At 41.2% G+C, this 25285-nt stretch overlaps 1 protein-coding gene across 1 annotated transcript; it reads right to left on the bottom strand.

Annotated features, from left to right (window-relative positions):
• Positions 1-583: 583 nt before the first annotated feature.
• EREG (epiregulin) lies at positions 584-22098 on the bottom strand. Its single transcript, XM_045992132.1, has 6 exons — positions 21993-22098; positions 21498-21761; positions 8500-8586; positions 5540-5663; positions 4774-4923; positions 584-3668 (listed from the first exon to the last, which is right to left on the bottom strand). Exons 1-6 carry the CDS (start codon positions 22096-22098, stop codon positions 3587-3589), a joined length of 813 nt encoding a protein of 270 aa, XP_045848088.1. The 3' UTR covers positions 584-3586.
• Between the last annotated feature and the right edge of the window lie 3187 nt (positions 22099-25285).

A 25285-nucleotide genomic window follows, 5' to 3' on the forward strand; every position in this document is an offset into this window, starting at 1 on the left:
CCACAGTGCCTCTGGACAAACTATCTCCCCTCCCATCAAACGATCATAGTCATGCCTCTCTGCGCTACGCACAAGCTAATGAAACGATTCAAGGAGCTCATCAGTGGGTAGAGCACTCTGCAGGTTGTTGAAGTATGTACCAAGGATACCATCACCGTGACTGAGGTTTGGAGGGACCAAAATTTCTTGCCCTGCAGGTCCACAGAAGCCAAGCCTCTCGGTTGAGCCATGCTGAGGGAATCAAGAGACACATTCCAGCTTGTGTGTCCTTGCATAAATTACTTCTCAGTAGATTATCAGTTCTTTTTAGAAATACTCTTTTTAAATACTCCTTGAAAATATATTTTTTTTAAAATAATAACTAAAATTTTATAATGAATGTAGCTCTTTTTAATTTCAAAGAAATTCTTCATGGTGGTAAGCCATAAATATAATAAATTTATATGATGCTTTCCCAAACTAAGACTATTATCTTTCTACCTTTCTAAGTCTTTATATCTAAACACATTGTAGCCCTGTCACTATTTTTACTTAATATGAAAAAAAAAGAAAAAGAGAGAGACTCCATTTACCAGTGAAACTCTTTAATGCACGATACATAATGCATTTTTCTTTCTTAGTTGCGTTTTTTTCCAGTTCCCAACAAAAATAAATAAACATTAATAACATCTTGTAAAGTACTATATTCTCCTTCAATATCTTAAGGTACACAATTATCAAAGTTGATATTGAACACAAACAAATTGATACAATTCAGTACTCTGATAAAATCCATTGTCAAATAAGTTAGTTTAAACTGTATGCAATACAACTTTATGTTCCATAGCATCTTCAATATAAACTGTATACCAAAATGGCTCTTGAAACTGAAAAAGTGCAATTACAGAGTGCAAAAACAGCAAAGAGAAAAACATACAATCTTACAGTTAGTGTTATCCACTTTGAATAACAGACATGTTTTAGACAAAATTACTTTTTGCTAAAACATTAAAAACGTACACTGCTTTGCAAGTTGTTACTCCCTTTCTCCCATATGAGTAAGAATAGAAGAAAATCAGAAAATATTGGGCAGCAAGTTAAACACATTTTTTCCCTCCAAAGTCCACAAGGTGGATACTGGAGCAAAAATGACAATGCGGATCAGACATGAGCTTTTCAAAACGAGATTACTGAATTCAACAGAAATTAGAAACTAGTACTTGTATTTCCAATATAAAAATTGACAATCCCTGACAGCATTTGTTCTCAGTACATTGGATAAATATAGCCTCTTCTAGAAATATATATATAGTTAGAAATCTGTAAAATAAGGAAGATAAATATGAACCCAACTCTTTCCGTTGTTTGTAGGAAATTTGAGCTGATGGCAATCATCTGCTATGTGTGCTCAGCATTATCCTCATTAAAACAATTATTTCTGACCTATTTTCACCCATAGAACACAGTCTAGGTCATATCTCTTTATTATTTAATATCCATTTATAAATGAAGATTTAGATTTACAGGGGCTAGTTTCTTGAGCATCCTTAAGATTAGAAATATGGCAAATTATTTACAATTAGTTACATACATAATATGAGTTGATATGTTTAAGACAAACCAATATAACTCCCTTTTTGTAAATAAAATATGTGCATTGCTGTTGATTTCTCGGTAAGTCAATTTTCTTTGACACCATCAAGATCACTTAAAATAGGCAGACTCCATTTACATCTAGTAGGTGTCAGTAAGGATGTGTAGGACCTAAAATGTGTTCTTACACAGCACATTTGACTTCAGCTGTATTAAATGGGAGCCAGAAATATCCTTTTAGATCTCACTGAATTTTGTTTTATTTCTCTTTAGCTTTGTTTCTAAGTTTCATATATTTTTGAAAGAACTACAAATGATTGTAATTCTATGTTTGGGCTCATGAGTATATATGTATTTGTATATGAATTTGTATATTTTATATGTATTTTATATATGTGTATTTTATACACACACACACACACACACACACACACACACACACACACACGTTCTTCCCCTTAAGGTAAGGGACCAGATACAATACTTTGGGAAAGAGTCATACAAAAAATCCAGGGTACCAATGAAGGGATCCATATGGAGACAAATCCTGGCACCTGGCAATTCCGAAGTCAGCCATGATTTATTGTCTCTTTGTTGCCCTAGCACCTGCCAGGAAAAAAGGTGGGGAAAGGATAGACCCTCCCTAAGAAGGTGTGTGATGCTGAGAGACTGTACCCCCAGGTCTGGCATTCAGTCTGAGATGGGGAGCTGTTGGCAACTGCTGTTCCTTATGTGGTTGCCCCAAGCACCCTTCTTAACTCACTGAGACCATGGACTCAAGCACAAGAGAAACCTTTGTCTCTTCCCCCCAGAATAAACAAAAGACAGAAGACCAGGCCCTGGTTTCATCTCAAGTCTCCAAAATAAAGCATTTAGGTTAAGTCTCTAAATTTTAAAGTTTTCAAGTGAATTTGTTCATTAGGGAAAATACACTGTGATCTATTTCTTCCACTTCCTACATCAGGAGATTATTTTAAACATATAATTTTAAGTTGTAGAAGGAGCTATTTAACTGCATTGTTTTAAGTTAAAACTCTTTATTGGAAGATGAAATAACTGTATTTCCATCTTTGGACAAGAGATAGAATTCTTGTCTTATGCTTTAAAATGATTAGTCCCTCAAACTTTGGACTATGATTTAATCTTAGGATTCTTAGTCAAAGTCCCTACAAAAAGAGGTACTCTTGAAAAGAAGCCCAAATGTGGGCTCCAAGTGTGGATTTTTTTTAAATTGTCTTGTGAGCGAGTTACCTCACATAAATGTACTGAAAAGAAAAGCTATAAAATGCCTACTATTTACATGAAAGATGGTATGAAATGAAGTTGTCAATTCATTTAATGCAAGGAGAAGCTGGAGGTGGGTGACTCGTATCCTCAGGAGCTGTGAGGTAGGATAAGGAGCTGCCCACCTGCCTTCCAGACCACTAAATACAGCCACAGTGGAGGATGGAGGTGGGATGCAGTCCCTCCCAGTTCAGGTAGTCCCCAGTGTGTAGCCTTTAGCCCAGGATCTAGATTGGCTTCTCCCCAATTCCCATCGCATTAGTGTTTTAATACATAATGCCGTGTACCGAGTCATACATCGAACTACAATACGGTCAAACCAATCATTGTTAATTGGAGGAGTAGGAAAATACACTCATTGAGTTGATTTGACGATATATTTAGGCTTAACAGAAATCTGTCATTTGTGACACTTCCTGAGCTACAAGCTAGACATCATTCACTCCGAGACATTGTGTAGCCAGCAACTAGCTTTGGAGCTAAGGCATTTAGTCCAGGAAATTATTTCTTATAAAAATATTGACTTTTTTTCTATGTTATATATTTCTTATACATTATATATTAGCAAATAGTCTGTCAAAAATAAAACAAAAATAAAAAAATACAAGTATATTAAAAATGTATCATTGTCAACTTAACATGTGATCCAACATAAATATTATTAATAAAATAGGAATAGTAACATAACTAGCCATGCTGTGACTCCCTCTCCGTAGCTTAATGGCCTCGTTCAGACTTGTGACAATGCTGGGTCCCTTGCTGTCACCCTTTCGTATTCTTTCTTGGGTTCTTTACTTTTCCGATTTCTGTACCTAGAAATATTCAGAAATGAAGCTGTTAGCACTGTAGTTACAGTAATAAAAACAAAGCTTGCTAACAAATAAACCAACGTATGGACTCAAAAGGTATATCAGCATAGTGCTTCCAAAATGACAAGAGTCAACAGGTTTAGGATGGACAAGAGAAAAAAAGGAAGGAGAAAGGGGTAGTGTTCTGTGGTCAAACAATTTGGGGAGGAAATGGTGAAACACAGTTAAAGAACTTCTCCGAGACTTTAACATGTCATGAAAATTATAAAATTCCAGAAGAGCATGGGACCAAATTTAAGCCTGGGTGTTTCATTCTCTCTCTCTCTCTCATATTTCTTTCCTTCCCTTCCCTTCTCTCTCTCAGTATCTTCCTCTCTCCTTCCTTCCTTCCTTTTCTCCCTTCCTCCCTCCCTCCCTTCTTTTCTTCCTTCCTCTCTTTCTCTCTCATTCCTCCCTCCTTCCTTTTTTTCTTTTCTTTTCATTTTTCTTTTCTTTTCTTTCTCTCTCTTTCCTTCCTTCCTCCCTCCCTCCCTCTCTCACTTCCTTCTTTCTTTGCTTTCTTCCTCTCTCTTTCTTCCTTTCCTTCCTCCCTCCTTCCCTTCTTTTTCTTTCTTTCCTTTCCTCTTTTCTTTCTTTCTTTTTTGTTTTCTTTCTTTCTTGTCTCTTTTTCTTCCTTCCTTCTCTCTTTTCTTCCTTCCTTCCTTCTTTCTTTCTCAAAATCCAGTATTTCTGGGGCTCTTGGGTGGCTCAGTTGGTTAAGCGTCTGCCTTTGGCTCAGGTCCCAGGATCAAGCATCATGTTGCTCAGCAGGGAGCCTGCTTCTCCTTCTCCCTCTGCCCCTCCCCTCTGCTCGTGATCTCTCTCTCACTCCTCTTGCTTTGCTTTCTAGCTCAAGAAAAAAAAAAAAAAGAAAAGAAAAAGGAAATAGCAGGGCTAATAGTAGAGGTAAATCCATACATTCCACCACTAAAACTTCTTAGTAAATATCATCATTGCAGAATCTACCTTATCCTTCCAAATCATACTTTGTTCATGGTTTTACCCAGTTTGTAAGTCTGTATTGTTTAAAAATAGTCCATAGAAGCAGAGTGCAAAAACCCCGGCTTACCATCTGCAGAAGTAGTATATGGAACCGGCGACTATGACAAGAAACAAGATAACGAGAATCACAGTCAACACCACGTATTCTTTGCTCAAGGGCTTTTGGACGGTTAAAAAGAAGTGCTCGCATCGGACACCAGTGTACCCCACTTCACACCTAAAGGAAAATATGAGAAAAAGATCGATTACTTAAACAAGAAATTATTATTATGAATTAGTTGTCTAAGAAGTAATCTCACACTGTCATGCAAGAAATCAACAAGATTTGCCAAAAGTTGGAGACAGGAATCCAAATACTGACCCTAGGCAGGGCCAGTATTGATAAAGAGCGCCTCACTGCTCGAAGCTCAACCCTGGGGGTAACAGGACAGGCTGGCTGAGGACCTCCAATGGTGTTTGTAAGGTTTGTAGATGGGAGGTGCTTTTTGTCTAAGTCAGAGCAATTAACTCATAAAACAGGGCTGAGGTAGAGGTCCAGTGGAACCGCCATCGTGACAAGTATGAGAAAGAGGCACCCACACCTTCCCCACTCTGCACCCCTGAAGTGTCTGTATCATTTGAGAGCTACTGCTTGTTCCGTACTTTTAAGAAAACTCACTTAACGAAGTTCCTAATAGCTTGTATAACTGCGTGCTAATAGTATGTATAAACTACAGCCCATGGAAATAGAGGTCAACTTCAAAAACTAAAAAAAAAAAAACAAAAAATAAAAAACCTAGACTATAGGTTTAAAAAAAAAAAACACTGTTTTTTGTTTGGTGTTGGCGTATTACCTGCAGTAATTCTGACCCATGTCCACCAGGTAGATGCACTGTCCATGCAAACAGTAGCCGTTCATGTCGGAGTCACACTTGGTTATTGACACTTGAGCCATACGTGGGTTGTCTTCTACCTGAACTGTGAAGGGAATGGAAAGCTGGATATATTTTGTGGCTTTCTTTAAAGCATTCATCCCCCTTTCTTATAATAAACACTGAACTACTGTAGCAAAGCACGTCAGGTGCCAATCAGCTGAAGAGAAATTTTAGGAGTAGGAAGTCCCTGTAGTTATCACCAATAAACAAACATTTGGCCCCTAAGGAAAATGTCCAACAGACTAAATAAACAAAGTAAGACCTGGGGATTTAATTCACAAATGAGAATCTTGAAGGATAGAAAAGGCAATTTTGAGACACACAAAAATCATTATCCTCCACAGCTGTTCACTTAACCCAAGTTTGCCTGATTTTTTTCAAATCTCAAAATAAGTGTGTTGTTTGTTATTCCAAAAGCCATTGCAAACTGAGCCCATTAATTAATTCAAGAGAGAAAATTCTACAATGGATTTTAAGCCAAGAAGACATGTTTTGATGCTCATTCCCAAATTTTTAAGGCTACTGTCAAAGACACCAATCAAAGCCTCCCCAACATCTGTAACCACAAGATGTGAACTACTCAAATCTTGACTAACAGGTGTCTGGGATAGACAAATACAATAATGAAAACAGGAGCCTCATTAGAAATAGTGTTGCAACCTATATGTAAAATTCACTTTAGGATGATTTGGTTACTAAAATGCTAAGGATGCTTATGAAATAATCAAACAATAGCATTTTGATTATAATACTCCTGCTCCAACAAACAAATGAAACAACAACAACAACAAAAAGGAGGGACTCAGACCAAACTTCTAGAGAGCCCAATGATGAAAGAGGACAAGAGAACAAAAATACTATTTTGAGGGGGTACATACACCCCGATGTTTATAGCAGCATTATCTACAATAGCCAACCTATGGAAACAGCCCAAGTGTCCCTCAACAGAGGAATGGACAAAGAAGTGGTATATACATACGTATACAAAGGTATGCATATAATGGAATGAAATCTTGCCATTTGCAATGACATGGATGGAGCTGGAGAGCATTATGCCAAATGAAATAAGACAGAGAAAGACAATACTATATGATTTCACTCATATGTGGAATTTAAGAAACGAATGAGTAAAAGGTAAAAGGAGAGAGAAAGAGACAAGTCAAGACAGACTCATAACTCTAGAGAACAAACTGATGGCTACCAGAGGGGCGATGGTGGGAGGATGAGTGACATAGGTTGTGGGGATCAAGGAGGGCACCTGTGATGAGCACCGAGGGATGTATGAAGTGCTGAATCACTATTTTGTACATTAGAAACTAATAGTACATTATATGTGAGCCAACTGGAAGTTAAATAAAACTAAAAAAAAAAAAAAAACCCTAAATAGTGGAGTCATAACACAAAGGAGGACAAGAGAGAAGGTGAAATTGTTGTGGGAAACAGGCTGGTTCCTCAGGACAACCCTCGACTCAATACTCAGATGGGATCTAAAGTAGATCTCCTCTTCCAGTCCCATTCATGTTGCTACAAAAGTTGGGTATTCATCCTTTCTGATGGAGGCATAATATTCCATCATGTATATGGACCACATCTTCCTTATCCATTCGTCTGTTGAAGGGCATCTTGGTTCCTTCCACAGTTTGGCTATTGTGGCCATTGTTGCTATGAACGTTGGGGTACAGATGTCCTTTCTTTTCACTACATCTGTATCTTTGGGGTAAATACCCAGCAGTGCAATTGCAGGGTCATAGGGAAGCTCTATTTTTAATTTCTTGAGGAATCTCCACACTGTTCTCCAAAGTGGCTGCACCAACTTGCATTCCCACCAACAGTGTAAGAGGGTTCCCCTTTCTCCACATCCTCTCCAACACACGTTGTTTCCTGTCTTGCCAATTTTGGCCATTCTAACTGGTGTCAGGTGGTATCTCAATGTGGTTTTAATTCGAATCTCCCTGATGGCTAGTGATGATGAACATTATGCTGAGTGAAATAAGTCAAGCAGAGAGAGTCAAGTATCATATGGTTTCGCTTATTTGTGGAGCGTAACAAATAACATGGAAGACATTGGGAGATGGAGAGGAGAAGGGAGTTGAGGGAAATTGGAAGGGGAGATGAACCATGAGAGACTATGGACTCTGAAAAACAACCTGAGGGTTTTGAAGGGGCAGGGGGTGGGAGGTTGGGGAACCAGGTGGTGGGTATTAAGGAGGGCATGTATTGCATGGAACACTGGGTGTGGTGCAAAAACAATGAATTCTGTTACACTGAAAAGAAATCAAAAAATAAATAAATAAATAAATAAATAAATAAATAAATAAAGTAGATCTCCTGGACCACATCCAGAGTCCTTGGGGCGGCGGGGGGGGTGTCCTGGAGGGAACCAGACCGCGCATTACTTCTCTTTGTATTCTATGCCTATGCATGGCAGTTGACAGGCATTAAGTGCTCCATAAATATTTTCTGAATGAATGTTATAACTAGAAAGAAAGGGCATCATTTGTCCCTTTTATAAAAAATAACAAAATATATTGATTATCTACTGAGCACAAAGTTTAAATTTTCCCATTTTTGCCCGGGATCCAACCTCTAACAAGGGTTTCACAGCAAAGCCAAATGAAATCAGAATCTTATTTCATTGTTTCCTATCTCCTTAAAGATCCGATTTTTCTATATAACGAGATGCCCAGTCCCTCTCCCACCAGTTAGTCTTTTATATAAAATTTCCAGACCACTAGTTCATAAAGGCATTAAAAATATTATTCTAACCTAGCAGTTACCTCCCCCCCTTTCTTCTATGCTATCCCATATCCGTCCTCTTTGAGTACATTTCTGTTACGAACGTGTGATGTGCTGATGCCCTCTGGCAAAGCTGGGCTTACCTAACGCTGTGCAGTTATCTTCAGATTCTCCTGGGATGCAGGAAGGAATCACCGTGGTGCCCAGAACTGCTTGGAGAAGATGGAGACCTATTTATTGGGGAGGAAACAAAAAATATAAACAGTGCTTCAAAGAAAGAAACCCTGATCAAATTTCCAGATAACCACAGTACTATAGGGTCATTTTAATTATTTTAAGAATTCAAATTTGATTCATCAAAACCATAAAAGAAACTAATTCATGAAAACAGGCACATCATTGAAAATAAATGAGCCCCTGGCTCCCTGTCCAAGGGTGAAAACCTTGGCATGACATTCCCGGTTACAGGTCTGACCTGCTCTAAATGTCAAAGACCTGATTGTGACGTTTGATTTCCTAAGAAGCTTAGCAATTGAAATTGGAGAATTTACACTATTTTCCTCCACAGTGTGTTCAGAGCAATGCTCCAAGGTAGAACCGATCAACAAAAGAAGGCTTCAGTGAAACTCGGGTTCTATTTCCGGTGACAACAAAACAAGACTCTCAGCCTTAGGTATGTTCCTTGTTGATCTAAGTGCCTACATTACTCTTTGTACTATGTACAAAGTACTATGTGCAAAAGTAGGTATTAATTAATAAAACATAATCTAAGTGAAGTCAGAACATATCCTATCTAATATGGGAACGAATGTCCATCCTACATGAACCACGGAGCCCCAGAACCCAGTTTCTATCAGCCCCGCAAAAGTATGAGGTTCTTTATCATGTATTTGCCCCTTGAAAGATAAATGTTGGAAAACAGGCTCCAGAATGACTCGAGTAGTTTCTGACTTGCAGAGAAAGCATAAGAAGAATCCTTTAAATTGCACCTGAAGAGGATTTAGCTGCTTCTGTCTAGGAGTCGGGCATTTGCACTTCACCCTTCTTTCTAGTCGATACAAGTAACTGTTGTATAATAAGTGCTAATGGCAGCGAGACCATTAGTTGCAACAGTTGGCAGTGGTTAATTATGAACATGGACCATATGCAGGCATGATTCTTATCCTCCTCATCTATATTCTCTCATTTCATCCACTCGATGACTCTCGGGAGAAGATACTACTGTTATCCCCCCTAGACATGAAAGAAAACTGAGACAAAGAGAGTTTAAGTAACTTTCCCAAGGGTGCATAGCAATGTTGTTAATGGGCCACATCATGAACTTGGAAACGGAATAATACTAGAGGATAATGACCATCACCCAGTCTAACCACAGTAAATAAAATTGAAGCAAGGTATTTATCCCCTAAGGAGACAACAAAATATGATGGAAAGGCAATCCTGGGAGAAAGTTTGAGTTATGTGATTTTGGAAAAATTAATTAACTTTTCTGGGTCTCAGTTTCCTCTACCTTACGGAGTTTGGGGGTGAATTAAATGAAATGATGTTTTTCCAAAATGCCCAGCATACTGGAGACTCCCACAAATGTTCATGATGCTCTTGATCCTGCCTCCAGTTTTAGCACTACATGTGGGTAGTGCCCTCTACTGATCTATAATAAGATTACAAATCTCTTTGTAATTGGCTATTTTAAAGAATGATTTAATCCACTTAAGAAAGGATCTTATTTTTTTCTCAATCAGAGATGTGTATATTTTAAGAATATCGCATATTATTGAGGTGCTAAAAATGGAATTACACATCAGCATCATAGCTTATGGTTTCATAATGTTTCAAACTTGACCCTTAGAACAATCCTATTAAGTAGTTATTAACCCCAAACGACCTCAGTGCGGTTAAATTAAATGTCTTGTCCAAGACGAAGTATGTTGTTAGTGACCTTAGAAAATAAGAGTTAGGGGACGCCTGGGTGGCTCAGTGGGTTAAGCCGCTGCCTTCGGCTCAGGTCATGATCTCAGGGTCCTGGGATCGAGTCCCGCATCGGGCTCTCTGCTCAGCGGGGAGCCTGCTTCCCTCTCTCTCTCTCTGCCTGCCTCTCTGTCTACTTGTGATCTCTCTCTGTCAAATAAATAAATAAAATCTTAAAAAAAAAGAAAATAAGAGTTAGGGATCCATCTTTGTTCAGCAAGTCTCATAATCTTTCAGTGATTTGACAGTATTGTTTGGAAAAGTTTAGAACTATCTCCTCCCCACTCCATACATCTGCAATAAAAATACTGCTCCCATTGGTCTTAAAGGAAAAATAAATCATCTTTCTTAAATGCCAAAAAATAAAAAAGGCTAAAGTTTGGATTTCACTGTCATTCTAATAGAGATGGAAAAAAGATAACGTTGGGGCGCCTGGGTGGCTCAGTGGGTTAAAGCCTCTGCCTTCGGCTCAGGTCATGATCCCAAGGTCCTGGAATCGATCCCCGCATCGGGCTTTCTGCTCCGCACGGATCCTGCTTCCTCCTCTCTCTCTGCCTGCTTCTCTGCCTAGTTGTGATTTCTCTGTCAAATAAGTAAAATATTAAAAAAAAAAAAAAGATAACGTTGTCTACTTGACTTTTTGTGGAGAGTGGGGCTAGATTCTCATCCAAGCCAATTTTGTTCTGCTTCTCAATTTAATTCTGCCATGCACTTTTTCTATCTAAGAATCAAACCCTCTAACTCACACAGTCTGCTCCACACAAACTGGCGCTCTGGATGTGTGTTTTTACATCCTTGACACTCCTATGCCTAGAAGCTTCCTCAACTAAGAGAAAGGTTTTGGCCAAAATGTTACCAATTCTCCGGCCAACCCCGGGGCCACCGGGCAAACATCCATTTGAAGCTCTTTTCTCTGTCTTTTGTAGAAATCAGGGACTAGCCTTTCCTGTTTGGATTTGCTGACAACAGCAACCTACAACTATTACAGAATTTAGCTAATTGACTTGGGGTTTTGCTTCTTAGTCTTTTTTTTTTTTTTTTAAGGTTTTTAGTCGTGTTAGTTTTCCCACTGGTTCCACCCGGTCAGGCCACAGGTGAAATATTTGTCTTTGTGAATTAAAGAATGTTCAGTGCAGGGCGTGCCTCCACAAAAACTGGGCTCTCCTAACCTGTGACGCTCCCTTGGACATAGTCCATGGCTTGGGGAGGGTTTCTATGAGAGTCGCCTTGTGAATTCAACATCCGGGTCTTTTACAGATGAAATTGTACATACTTCTAAATATTTTTCTCAGAGGAAAGGCTGCAGTTCCGTCGTGGATGGATGTACACAGCCAATCAAATAGCAAAATGGGTGCAAAATCCCCGGTTCCTCTGAACCGCTCTGTTGCTTTAAAAGAGTGATTCTCAGTCTTGCTTCATCTCTGTCCCACGCCCTTGCGATCTCCAGTAGAACAGGAGGACGAGCAGATCCAAATATTGAAAAAGTCAACCCATGGAGAATTCTGATATCCACCACCCTGTCACCCTTAGGAATCACCACTCATCATTTTAAAATTATACAGGGAAGGAATAGATGCTGAAGTCCTACACATATATTTCCTTAATCTTAGAGGGTGTTTTTTTTTTTTCATGATTTAGTGTTATTTGAACAGTGATGGCTTATGATTCAATTGCAAATACTCTTTCTGAGTTTTTAATCCTTGACCACGGGTCTCTGCTAAGAAAATAATTCACTGTGATATTAAGGATTTGGGATAGTGTCAGTGTGCCAGAAAACAGATCGGGGGAAAAACTCTTAAGTTGGTAACAAAAGTACCCCAAGACCTGGGTGGCTCAGTCATTAAGTGTCTGCCTTCAGCTCAGGTCATGATCCCACGGTCCTGGGCTTTGGTCCTGGGATCAAGCCCCGCATCCTGCTCTTGCTTAGCAGGGAGCCTGCTTCTCCCTCTGCCTGTTGTTCTCCCTCTTTGTGTGCTCTCTCTCTCTCTGACAAATTAATAAATAAAATCTTTAAGAAATAAATGAATGAAGTGTAGAGGAATTGTGTGCAAGGTGGTATGGGGTAAATGATCTGTAAACTCAAAAACTGGCTTTTGGGGCCCTGTTTCAATCATGCTATAAAAGTCAAAATTCCTTTAGAGGCCATTATTTCTGTCAAATCTCCAAATGAGTTTTAGGAATTTGAAGCACACCTCTTCATCTCTCCGCCTTCACCTTTCAGAGATTGTGTTTCAATGACATCGCAAATGTGCCAGCAGGAAGTGGTGTAGGTGACTCACAGGATACAAATCACCTCTGCTCTGTGAGTCAGGGCCGAGCCTACATCCTTACACAATGCTGGGGCCCCGTGCGCGTGGGAGAGGTTGAGAATCTTCATCCGAATGGGGGTAGCACTAAATGCCATGGACCCCCAAGCACAAAGAAGTGCTTGCCCAACAGGAACGCCAGAGGTGGGAAATGTCTTTATTTCACATGGTTTCTTCTGACCTCGCTTCCTCACGACTCCAAGAGGGGCTCATCTAGAAGGAGCCTGGGATTTTGTGATTGGCTGACCAGGCCGATTCTGTAAAGCCAACTGGCAATTCTCAGGGATAAAATTGCTCTCCTGAATAACAACGAAGCAAATCAGAGTGAGCCCGGGTAAAATAAGATAGGTACAGAATGAAAGGAATGCACCTCATTTTCCCACTTTGAACTTTTAGAGTATTTAGACCAGAACAGTAAACTCACAATGAATCATAATGTTCGCCCAGCCCAAACAGGGAGCAAAATCCGCTTTGTTCACACTTTTGGTGCGGTCACATGCCTCCCCTGCTCATGGACTGTTAGTTTCCTACCTTCTTCCATGAAGTCTGCAATTTTAGGATTTGTATGTAACATAGGAGGCTTGTTGAGTCTTGTGGGTGAATATACCTTCAACACTTCCAGATGCCTTTTCATTTAAGATTAAAATCCAGTATTAGAAAAGGTCTGGCTTCACCTTGGCACAACAGATCCTGAAAAGAACTACTTAGTAACAGCCTGCTTTTCAGAGAACTACACACACAGAGAGAGAGAATATAAACCTTGCCTTTTTCCAGCCACCATCCTCTTCCTACAGCTTTTCAGTGTTAACCTTATAACTAAGCTTCCTTAAATAATAAACGTAAAAACCAACTATAACTATTTCAAACAACACAGGATGAAACCAGAAGTTGGTATGTTACAAATAAGTACTGCTTTTAATTTTGAGTTTTAAAAGGTAGCCATAGAATCTTCCTGTCAGATGGCAAGAAACGATTTAATAGGCCATGCTTTTTAATTCATAGGCATTAAATAATACTCTTCAATTCTAGTAGTAATTCCTAAATCATACTTCAGTGTGCTCATACATTTTAGTCTGCATACAAGACCGTACTTAAAGCCATTCAATCAAGAAATCAGTGAGTTAAAATGTGAAGATATAGTTTATTTTACCTAAAAATGGATTTAAAGATGTGTATCTTATTCATAATGAAAGTGCTCTCCTAAGAGAATGTGTATCAACTCTCGAGGAAAGGGTACAATTTATATTCATCCGGGTGTTTGGAATTTTGTGAAGAAGAGCTTTAAATATGGGACTCACATTCTCTAAAAGCCAAAGATTCATCTCTAGAGTAGTATTTCAAATATTCTATTGAAAATCCTTTTTTTCTTCAAGAGTTCCATGGGGGAGTCTTTTTATAACCCCTCCTACCTTCAGTCCCATCCATTTTGCTTCCCACACCCATTCCTACTGACCCAATTCAGAAATTGAAATTATTATATCGAAAGACAATCTCCTAAAGGAGCAACGGTCTGGAATGTTTGCCTTTGACCTTCATCATGGCCATATTGTGGCCTGAAGCTTTGAATACTTAATGGTATTTTTAAAAACATACTAATGAGCATATCATTCATTCTTTATAGAAGCCTACTGTTGAAAATGAAATTCCAAAAAAAAATAGTTTTAAATAAGTGAACATCAAAAAATGGGTACATAAAAGGTAATTTGAAAAGCCTCAAAGTCAATTACTTTTTTTCATTCATAGAACCTGTGTGATGCAACTAGCACTTTGGAAGCTCTAAGAAATTTTACTTTGTGAAAATATATTTTTCGGTTAACATGGGAGACTTCAACTTCAGCGAGAAACACATCTGCAATGGCAGTGGCAAGGGTGGAAAGGGCTTAGTTATACTCCATAAATGGGAAATAAGGGGAGCCCCTTAGCTTAGACTGACTCCTAGTAACCACGTATCTCAAATTATATTTGTCCGATAAATATTGACTTTTTCTATATGCAAGAGATTGAACAAAATGCTGAAAGGAAAATAAATGCAGAAGACAGAGTTCCTGTCCTCAACAGAGTTAACAGGCTAGAGACTTGTAGGTGGACAGGAAAGGAGAGAATTCATAGGTGATGCCAAGTTTCTGAAAATACCAGGGATGGTGGTGCCATAAAGAGAGTAGAAGACATGGGCAGAACAGTGGTTTTGTGGTGGCATTGGCAGCTACTGGACAGGAAGGGAAGACCTAATGAGTAAAGGAATTTGAGGTTGTAGTTCCTATATGATCTGTTTCTATTTAGGAGACATCTGGGAATACCGTTCTTGAATAAGAGAACACAAATGCATTTATGCAGTCTATTTGAAAGTCATATACGGAAATATGACCATTAAAGGCATGTTTCAAGGGAAATGATATGGAATGGAAAATACTGTAACTTGGGGAAAGAAGTGATGAGGAATGGATAGAAATGGCCAAAGGAACTGGAGGAAAAGGAAGTTCAGTGCGGTAGGATCCAAGAAAGCACTGAGTTTTAGAAGGAGGCATAGGGTGGTTAGCAACACAATGATTGTAAGAAGTATAGAGTCATCTTTCTTCAGGGCAACTGGTGCTAAAATCAGCAATAAAAATTGCTGACTTGACTTTTTTTGGCTATTCTTTTAATTTATTATTTTTATCAACATAGGATGTATTATTTTCCCCAGGGGTACAGGTCTGTGAATCGCCAGGTTTACACACTTCACAGCACTCACCATAGCACACACCCTCCCCAATGCCGACTTGATTTTTTTTAAACACTAGCATTGATTTTGTATTTGCATCCAGCTTACCATTAATATTAATTTTGTTTGCCTTGGCAACTTGAGCACTGGTTCAGACTGTGAATTATGAGTGGTGATGTGTTATAGCAATGGAAAATACACGAAGCTAGTGGTTCTCAACCTGGAGTAATACTGTCCACCAGGGACATTGGACAACGTCTAAAGACATTTTTGTTTGTCACGACTGGGTACGTGCTACTGACATCTAGTGGCCAGAGACCGGAGTTGCTGCTAAACACGCAGCAAGGCATAGGAGAGCCCAAAACCAAGAATTACCTGGTCTATAATGTAAATAGAGCCAAGGCAGAAAAAACCTGTACTAAACCTGTGAGGTATGGAGTCCGCTTCTTGTTCAGGTAATAATGTCATGCCCCTGCCCCTGGGTTTCCTTATCTCTGAAAACAGACCTCAGGAACGGGGTAGACTGGGGCAGGGGGAGGAGGGAACGGAATTTAGATTAGATTACTCTAAAGTTGCTTTCATGTCTAAAACAATACTTCTCTTTCTCTTACTACCTATCATCCAGTCATATCACTGCTTGATGGCTTCCTCTCTGTCTGTCTCTCTCTCTCTCTCACACACACACACACACACAGTGCAGATATGCTTAAATTTTATTAGGCATACCATCAGCGAATGCAAACTATATTAAGTGACAGAAAAAAGAAAAACGGAAGAAAAAATACTAAACGTTATTATTAAATATAATTGAATTTTCAACAACCATTGCTTACTCTCACAGTATTTTGTTTCTCAAGCACATTTTCAGAAAACAGTTTTGAAGTCTACACATGGCGGTGAGGACTCTGAAAAAAGTACCATTCCAATCATGCATGCAACAATCACGTAGAGCGTTTTAGTCAATGACAATATGGATGGTCAAAGAGAAGCATGGCAGCAGTCAGGAGACACAGGGCTGACACGTATAGTTGAATGTGAAAAGGGTAGGACCAGAGATGGGGACCCTTGCAAAGGAGAGAGAGGAAGGCTGCAGGTTCACTTGGGGGTGGTGGGATAAAGGAGGAGCAGGTAACTAAGAAGGCTTGATACTTCTGTTCAGTCGTAAAGGATGAGTAGAGCTTGCACTAAAAGTAAAGTGTGAGCTCAGACACAGCAGAGGGCGTAGTGTATTCAAACACGGAACCTAACAACCTGGCTTACTCACTTCTTTGTAAGTCTGTTTTCTCATTTGAAAAATGGAATTGATAAGATGCTTCCTAGCTAAAAAGGGCATGATTGTTAGGATCCGATGAGGCTTTTTCAAAGAAAGCACTTGATGATGATGATAGTTCTAATTTTAAAAGTGTTTTTTATTATTTTATAACAGCATCATATTTGTCACGTCTATATACAATAACTTGAAAACACAGCTATGATCTTCACTTTACAGATGAGAAACCTGAGACTCAAAGAGGAATAAATCTTCCTAAAAGTATGAAATAAAGGAACAGAGGTATGGACTCTGTTCTTTACACGATGTCTCTTGACTCAAAACTATAAAGTTCAACATACATAAACATGTGTGTGTTTATCTATAAATATGAGAGGGGGGCTTCCCCCTCCTTATCCTGAGGATATTTTCAGGAGGATTTGTTTTTAACTCACTTTCATGCCTCAAATTTAAAATTCAGAATTTTTGACCTAAGAAATTATGGGTTAACATTTCTTTAGGCACAATCATCAAATCATCTTGCGTATCATACATACTATTATAGGGGTGTCTGGGTGGCTCATTCGGTTAAGGATCCGGCTCTTGGTTTCGGCTGGGGTAGTGGTCTTGTCATGGGATCAACCCCTGGGACCAACTCTGAGAGCAGAGTTGGCTTGGGATTGTCTCACTCTTTCGCCCTCTGCCCCTCCCCCCACACCCCTGCTCTCTCCCACTCTCTGAAATGAATGAATAAATTTTTTAAAGAAATTATGAATTTCTTTATTTTATAATTTTAAGTATAAATAGTATCCTTGCTAACAAAATCACAGCTTTAACCTAGAATGTCACTGAACTTTATTTGCCCTGTAACTAAACACCCAGCCTACATAAACTGCATTGCCAGAGGACACTGAATCAGTTGTATTACTTCATTTTTTCGAAGTTCCCAGAATTGCCATACCAAGGTGATGGCTGTCAGGGTGCTCCTCCCTAAAGATCTCTCCTATTAAGGCTCTGGGGAGTCTTTCCATTGTCTCCCAAAGGAACGTTTCCAAAAGCAGACACAGCCACATTACTTAGACCATTTGCATAGGCCTATATTCAGAGTGAAGCCTGAGAGTTGTGGGAACCAGGCCTTAACTTACCATCTCTTCCAAGAGGATTTCTTACATTTCATTTGCATCTCTTAACTGATCATTAACCAGGAAATCTAAGATTCTTGGGCAAAAATGGACAGAGGCATTCAAATTCAATTTTTCCAAAGCAGCTACGTGAATATTGTCATTTTTTTTTTAACCGAGGAAACATATTTATTTTCTCAGTGCTAACAGAAATATGTTACAGGATCGCTTGAGTGGTACAGTCATTTGGGCATCTGACTCATGGTTTCAACTCAGTTTGATCTCAGGGTCCTGGGATCCAGTCCCGTGGGCTCCGGGCTCAGTGGGAACTCTGCTTGGTACTCTCTCTCCCTCTCCTCTGCCCCTCCTCCACTGCACTCACTCGTTCTCTCCATCTTTCTCTAAAATAAATAAATCTTAAAAAAAAATGTGTTGTAGATTTCAACTTAGTCCCTTATTAATACTACCTCAAATTCACAATACTATAAAAAGACACAAAGGACAAAAAAGACATAGATACCTTTCTCCTTGATTGATTTACTTAATATACATCTAGACAAATGCAGACATAAGTCCTTAATAAAATGATATAATGACTACTTGGGAATAAAAGTCATTTCCTGGGAACTGTGCTGATTAAAAATGCTGAATATACGTTAAGTAAAAATTCACCATGTTTTAGCACAGCTTAAGAAAATAATCATGTGCTTTCTGGGCTTGATTTTGAGTGATACCACGAAGATACCATTCTTGTACATATGCTTGTCCCCATAACAGGTTTAAAGTTTTGGGGCAGCCCCCAGATTACCCTGAAACTTCCTCATTAGAACCTGTAACTTTTATTCTGCTTCTGATAATTAAGACCCTTTGCCTCCTCACACCTTATTCCAGAACAACCATGCCGTTTACTATTTCTAAATCCTTGTGATGTATTTAACTTCACTTAGGGTTAGTCTCTTCATCTGTCACAGGGCTAATCATACCTACCTCATACACTGATAAATTTTTAAAAGATTTTATTATTTATTTGATAGAGAGAGAGCACACGCACAAGCGGGGGGGTTGGGGAAACGGCAGGCAGAGGGAGAGGGAAAAGCAGGCTCCCCAATGAGCAGAGAGCCCTACCACGCAGGGCTCTAACCCAGGACTCCAGGATCATGATCTGAGCCAAAAGCAAAGCAGACTAAACCACCCAGGCACTCCTCATACAGCGATTTTAAGGAATAAATGAGATGATACATATAAAACACAACACACAACACGGTTAGCTCGCATTTCTTTAGCGCTGCTCATTTCTTTCCCACTTCCTGGATTTGGGACCCCGTGCTGAACCACACACCCCAGTCACCCAAACTGTTCACATGGTAGGATGATGGAGAAAAGCAGGCAGGTGGTGTCAACACTCAGGCAGTTCATAAACTCTCAGAGTCAACAGAAAAGTTCTGAGCTGAACCAATGTCTTATTGAGACCTGTGCTTCTCACATTCTCAGGCAAGAATGTTTATTTTGCTCAGTTCTCAATTGCTGTACAAAGAAGTAGGACTAAACTGTCATAGAGATGATGTTCAGGAACATGCTCAGAAGCCCATTTGGGTATCAATGAAAGTGTAGGCTTTTAGATAGGGAACCTTTCTAAACATTAATTGCAGAACTCAAGATGAAAATTTTCTCTTCTTTGCTCTGGAGCAATCACAAAATTAAAAACGGTATTTCAGTTCTACAATTGTAGATTACTTACAAGTGTGTTATCTAGTTTGGGGAATCTCAACCTTTTTACTTAGTTTTCAGTAAGCTAAAAGTGCCAGCAAATCCAGGTATGAACTTTCTCAGTTTAGCCCTACTTTACTACGGGAACTTGGGTCCTGCTTTCCCACTACAGAAAGCAAGAACATCAATATCAAATATTTACAAAATGTAAAAGTAACCAATTGATCATATGAATGTGTAGCAATTTAAGTCTGCATGTACTGCAGACAGAGGATGAACTGAAGGCATCTACATTTTTTCCCACAGTCATAAATAGAAATAATTTTCACACACAGAAAAGTAACAAAATATTTGTGAAATCGGAAACAAACTTCTTTTCAAGAACAGACATTTGGGAAAAGTATTTCTAGGTAATCTTTTGTTTGGCGTGGGGAGGCAATTTCAGAAATGCCAGGCGGCCTTGTCTTTTTTACATGTGCTTTAGAATGGAACTATTGGACTTGCAGACCTGATTAGAGTATAAAGATACGACAGAGAACTTCAAACCGGAACTTTCCTAGTGGCAGAGAAGTATCTAAACAAACTGGGAAAACAGAAACTGACCTAGCTCATTTGGAAATGGGCTTGGCGGCTGATGAAATAGGTGAACTATAATTAAGTAATGCAATAAAGAAGTTAAACACTTTCATGACAACAAAAACACACACAACACACTCTCTAGGTGGGTAGTAACCAGGTTATTCATAGGCTCTTGCTGTCTCAAATCAGAATATTCAATGCGTGGCCCAGAACAGACACAGACATTGTTCAGATGCAACCCTACAGGTGGGGGGGGGGGGGCACTGAGCCACTCTGATCTCCAGGTTAATTTCTAACTCTAGGAAGACTGTCACCTTTCCATTAATTGCATTCTTTTCACAGAGCCTTCAAAACAAAGATAGCAAAGCCACATTAGTTACTGAGAATCTTCTAGCAAGTCATTCTTAGCAGTTTTGGTAGAAACCACAGATCCAGTTTCTACTTCTCTTCCTAAACGTGTACAAGTAAGTTCCAACTATGCATAGTATGCACGTCATTAGGTCTCCAAGCCCTCAGATAAGGCGTGTCGAAATAATAATTTAACTGTCACATCCTGCATAGGTAGAGTTAATTTGCTAGGGGAATTTGCCCCACTGCAACCTCAAGAGGAATGTGCGGCTGGCAACTTTTATTTCCTTATTAAAATTTTCCTATACACCTCCTAATTCTTCTTGAAATGTGGGGAATTAGAAACCATGTGTCTTTTTTCAAACCAGAGGGCTCACGAAGGATTTTTTTCCCCCGTTCGCAAGAAGTGAATCATCTCAAATATAAAAAGGCAGGCATTAAAATGCACTTATCAATTACTGGCCAAGGGGAGCACGCGCAGCAAGAGAAGAGTGCCGGGTCGGCCTCCCTGGGCGCGGGCTTTCCGGAGGAAATCGGAAACCTCGAGGTGCGGCGGTCCAGGGGCTGGCAGTCCGGCCAGGACCCGCCCAGGCCCGTCCAGTTCCAGGTACCCAAGGAAAACGTTTTAATTCTGTGACCCCCGGAGCGCCAGCAAAGCTGCTCCCGCATACGCAGCGCCCCCAGAAGCTCGACCAGACTTGGTGGAGAAAACTGCCAACAGGAGGAAAAGCGTTTCTTACCAAAAGGTCTCTTTGGCACGGCTCTAGTCTCTACTCGCGCTCTAAGTCCCTGTCCCCCCAACAAGACAGGACAAAACCCGGAATCTTACCGGGGCTTCCCCGGTCTCCGGATGTCTAGAACTGGCAGTTTTCGAAAAGAAAGGAACGAGGCTTTTCAACTTTTTATTTGGCCTGTCGCGGAGCGGCATGAAGTCCAGCCGCCGAGCACTGACGGCAGCAGCTCACTTTCCAGTGAAGACCTTCGGAAGCCCGCTCCCGCCTTCCCCAGCCCACCCCGCGGAACGGCCGTGCCCGGGCGGGAGCGCCCCACGCACTCGCGGAGCCCGCGGCGTCCGGCGAACCCGAGCGCACCCCAGCCTCGGGGGCGAGCGAGCTCCGGGCGGGAGCGCCCGAGGCCGGCGGGCGGGGCGCCGAGCTCTTACCCAGGCACAGCAGCAGCGCGGGGACGCGGGGGGCGCGGGGGGCGCGGCGCGGCTCCATCCTCCTTCCCGCGGCGAGCGGCGAGCGGCGCGGGGGCGCGGGCTGCGGGGCCGGGCGGCGGCTGGAGCGTGCGGCGGGGGCGGGACCCGCGGGCTGCGGCGCGGCGGCTGGAGCGCGGCGGAGAGCCTGGACCGGCCACCCGAAGGCCGCGTCCCCGTGACGCCCGGTGTGTCCGGCGAGTGAGCTCCGCGGCCGGGCGCTGCGACCTTTATAGTTCGGGGAGGAGGGGCCACGGCCCCGGGGCGAGGTCCGAGGAGCCCAGTGTCACAATAGGCCCCGGGGGAGGAGTGGCCGAGACGGTCCGGATGTCACCCTCCCTTTCTGAACACCTGGACGCTGGAGGAATGAGAAAATGCCCTCCTGGCTAGGCGGGGACTACTCCCCAAACTTTTCCATCTGCGGCTCGACTTCTGCGGAGGGAGCGGGGCAGCGGGGACCAGGATCGCCTTGCTCTGGGGGTCCCTGCCCTGGGCTGGGCGGGTTTAGCTGCTCTGGGGCACAGGCCCAACTTGCGCGGGTCCGCGCGCGGGTCCGCGCTGCCATCGCAGTGTGCGCTCCGGAGGGCCGTGCGCGTGGGGGACTTGTCACGCCTCAAGTCTGTCTTTCCCGTCTACACCTTCCTTCCCAGCCGCTCTGCTTCCAGCTGGGGGCAGGCGTCTATACCCACAAAGTCTAGTCAAGAGGAAAAGTCCTGAATTGTTCTTCCCTCTGTCCTGCTTGTCATCCATCAGCCTCTGCTTTCCACGGTGCTTCCCCGAACCTTGCCTTAATCCTCTCTCCCCCCGGAACAAAGTCTGTCCATGACGTCCGGCTGCCTTTCAGACGAGGCCGGCCAAGATGTGGACCAAACCGTCTTTTCACCCTCGGCTCCCGCTAGTTCACCAGACGAACTGTGCCTCCTCCGCGAGGCTGGAAAGCTCTCTGTGTCTTTGTTTACTCTTGCTTTCCTGGCTTAGCTGATGGGGTCACAGTTTGGCGTAATGGTTGGTGTTTACTGGCGCTCCTGTCAAATCCTCGTTTGGCTGTTACTTCCAAAGGGCCTCGATTTCTTGAACCCACAGGGATCTCTTCACGCGGACCTCTTACTGCTTGTGTTATTTCTCTGTCCCCTAAGCTCATAGATTCTATATCTGGGACTTCACATGGGATGAAACCACTTTTGATTGCTTTCATTTTTTTTTTCTTGTTTGTAAGCCTCATGTTCAGATCTGTATGAATACATGAATGGTCTTACTTTTTCTTGTATTACCTGTAGGGCATACGAAGTGAGTCAAGTTAGCAGTAATGAAATGAAATTTGAATGGAAAGTTGAATTTGCTGGATGATGATAGCTCCTTACCTTTCTATGTTTTAATTGTTTTCTTCTTATTAATTCTTTCCTTTTTTTTTTTTTTTTTTTTTTAATCTTGGCCTTTTTCTTCCTCATACCAAGGGGTGCCTGGTAATGTCCGGAACTCTCACCTTGGAAACAACTACTTCGTCCTTCTCTCAGTGGCGAAGACCATGGGTTTTGCATTTAGACTTGTCTGCGTGTGAAGTCTTGGACGACTTATTTCATCTCTCTCCGTTTCCTTACATGTAAAATACGGATAATAATATTATCTGATAGGAAGATAACGCAAGTGCTTACCACAATGCCTAGCACAGAGCTGGCATGCCTTACAAATACATATTACTGTACATAAACACGGGTGCATGGGATGATGGTACTTGGTCAGTATTCACGAGTTAAGTGAATTAATGAGGGTAGGTTAGAGATAGGATTTTGAGTTCCTAAGTCTCGCTTCTGAATCTACCCGGAAAATAGGCAGAAACAGGGGCGCCTGGGGGCCCAGTGGGTTAAAGACTCTGCCTGCTGCTCAGGTCATGATCCCAGGGTCCTGGGATGGAGCCCCACATGGGGCTCTCTGCTCCTCGGGGATACTGCTTCCCCCCCCCACCCCGCCTGCCTCTCTGCCTAGTTGTGACCTCTGCCTGTCAAATAAATAAATAAAATCTTTAAAAGAAAGAAAGAAAGAAAGAAAGAAAGAGAAAGAAAGAAAGAAAACAGGCAGTAAGTGACTTCTCACTTAGCTGCTTGTTCACGAAAGAACTAGCGGAGCTGGGAAAGATGGGCCTGGCCATGGGTTAGCTTCCTGGAGCATTGATAGGGATCACAAGTTTGGTAAATTTAAATTTGGAAAAGGGACCCACTGCTGGCTATGTAATGCCTTTTGTTTTACAGGTTGCATAGGGAAAAGGAAGGGCTCAAGGGTCTCAAAAACTAGAACAGAAATCCCAACAATTGGGTGTCACCTGGAAATGTTTCCTTATTCACAGAGATGTTGTCAGACACTTGCAAGGAGTGACAGGAAGAAGAATCTTATTAGTCCTGATTAATGTCCTATTTCATCAAATATGGTGTCGTGCTTTGTGCTCAAAAGAAGATAGGGTGGGAAGGCCCTGGGGAGAATGGGGTCAGGCTGCAACAGTCAACTCCGTGGTATTAACACGTGGGGAGGAATTTTTTCATTTTGTAGCTGATGCCTTGCAAGCATGAGATATCATCATGAAAAAATCCCGGTGCTTATCCCGAAATTTTCCATGGCAGGGTGCTCTCCTCTGTGCTGATTTCACATGGTGTGAAGAAATCTTTTCTTTATTGGTTCTATGTTTACTCAATTTTCTAGCCATTACTTTTTGAGAATGACTCCGTCATGACACATCAGGGAATATTTGCTACTGCCTCCGCAAAACAGTCTTCTTCGTCTTCTTTTTTTTTTTTTTTAAATAATTGGGAACAATTTTCATTAATCGTTCATTTAAATATATACATAGTCTGAAGTACAATCATAATTCCTCTTAAAGGCACACACTTAGTTCAAGACAGGACAGTTTGAGAAGAAAATTATGAAGTTGTAGGGGATTTCTTAGCTAGGAAGAGACATCAGTCGGATCGGCCATTCCCAATCTCAGTATCATTGCATTGCGATTATTTTTCCAAGGGCTTAGTAAGTCTAAGCAATATCTATAAACTAAATATCTATCTATCTAATGCTAGTTTAACGTATTGAAACTTTATTGTTATGATTAGAATGTATTCATTTTAAATTGATCCTGAATTCAAGGTGGCTTGGTGGTATATGTTTTTCAGCTGATACATAACTAACATGTAACCACCTTTGGGGAGTCAAGGGGAAATATGCTCTAAAAATAATGTTTTTACATTAAAATGAGGTCCTTTTAGATGTGAGGAACCAGGACTGGGGGCATACACATAAAGGCCCAGACTGGTGTGGATACTATGCACCACAGTCAGAGCGGGCCCCAGGGCTGATTAGAGAGCCAGCATCTGGCCTCAGATGAGAACTGAGAAAATTTGCAATAATTTCATCTTTTGGTTTTTCTCTCAGGTTAGCCCTCTTTGGGACTGCAGCAGGTGTGTGTTTATTATGAAATCACTGCTTTTCAAACTGACAGCTAAGCATACCTATTTTGGTGAATTAGCTTTTATATGACCCAAAATGTTTAAAGTTATTTATTAGCTAGTTCTTGGCAAGAACCACAGAGATGGAATGGTATTGGATTGCTTTTCTACAGGGCAGGCATTGACAAATCTAGGAAAGTGTCCAAGATCAGACTGCTAGATTGAATATTTAAAATATAAGACCCAGGGGAACCGGGTGCTTCAGTTGGTTGGGCACTGGACTCTTGATTTTGGCCGAGGTCATGATCTCAGGGTTTGGGTCTG

Source organism: Meles meles, chromosome 2 (genome assembly GCF_922984935.1).
Source record: "Meles meles chromosome 2, mMelMel3.1 paternal haplotype, whole genome shotgun sequence".
Taxonomy (NCBI): domain Eukaryota; kingdom Metazoa; phylum Chordata; class Mammalia; order Carnivora; family Mustelidae; genus Meles; species Meles meles.

Coding starts and splice junctions, on each gene's coding strand:
- EREG (XM_045992132.1), bottom strand. CDS start 22,098: ATGGCAGCGCGGACCCGCGCGCGGACCCGCGCAAGTTGGGCCTGTGCC. Junction 21,762..21,992: donor CCCAGAGCAAGGCGATCCTG/GTCCCCGCTGCC, acceptor CGAACTATAAAG/GTCGCAGCGCCCGGCCGCGG. Junction 5,664..8,499: donor AGATAACTGCACAGCGTTAG/GTAAGCCCAGCT, acceptor TTCCCTTCACAG/TTCAGGTAGAAGACAACCCA.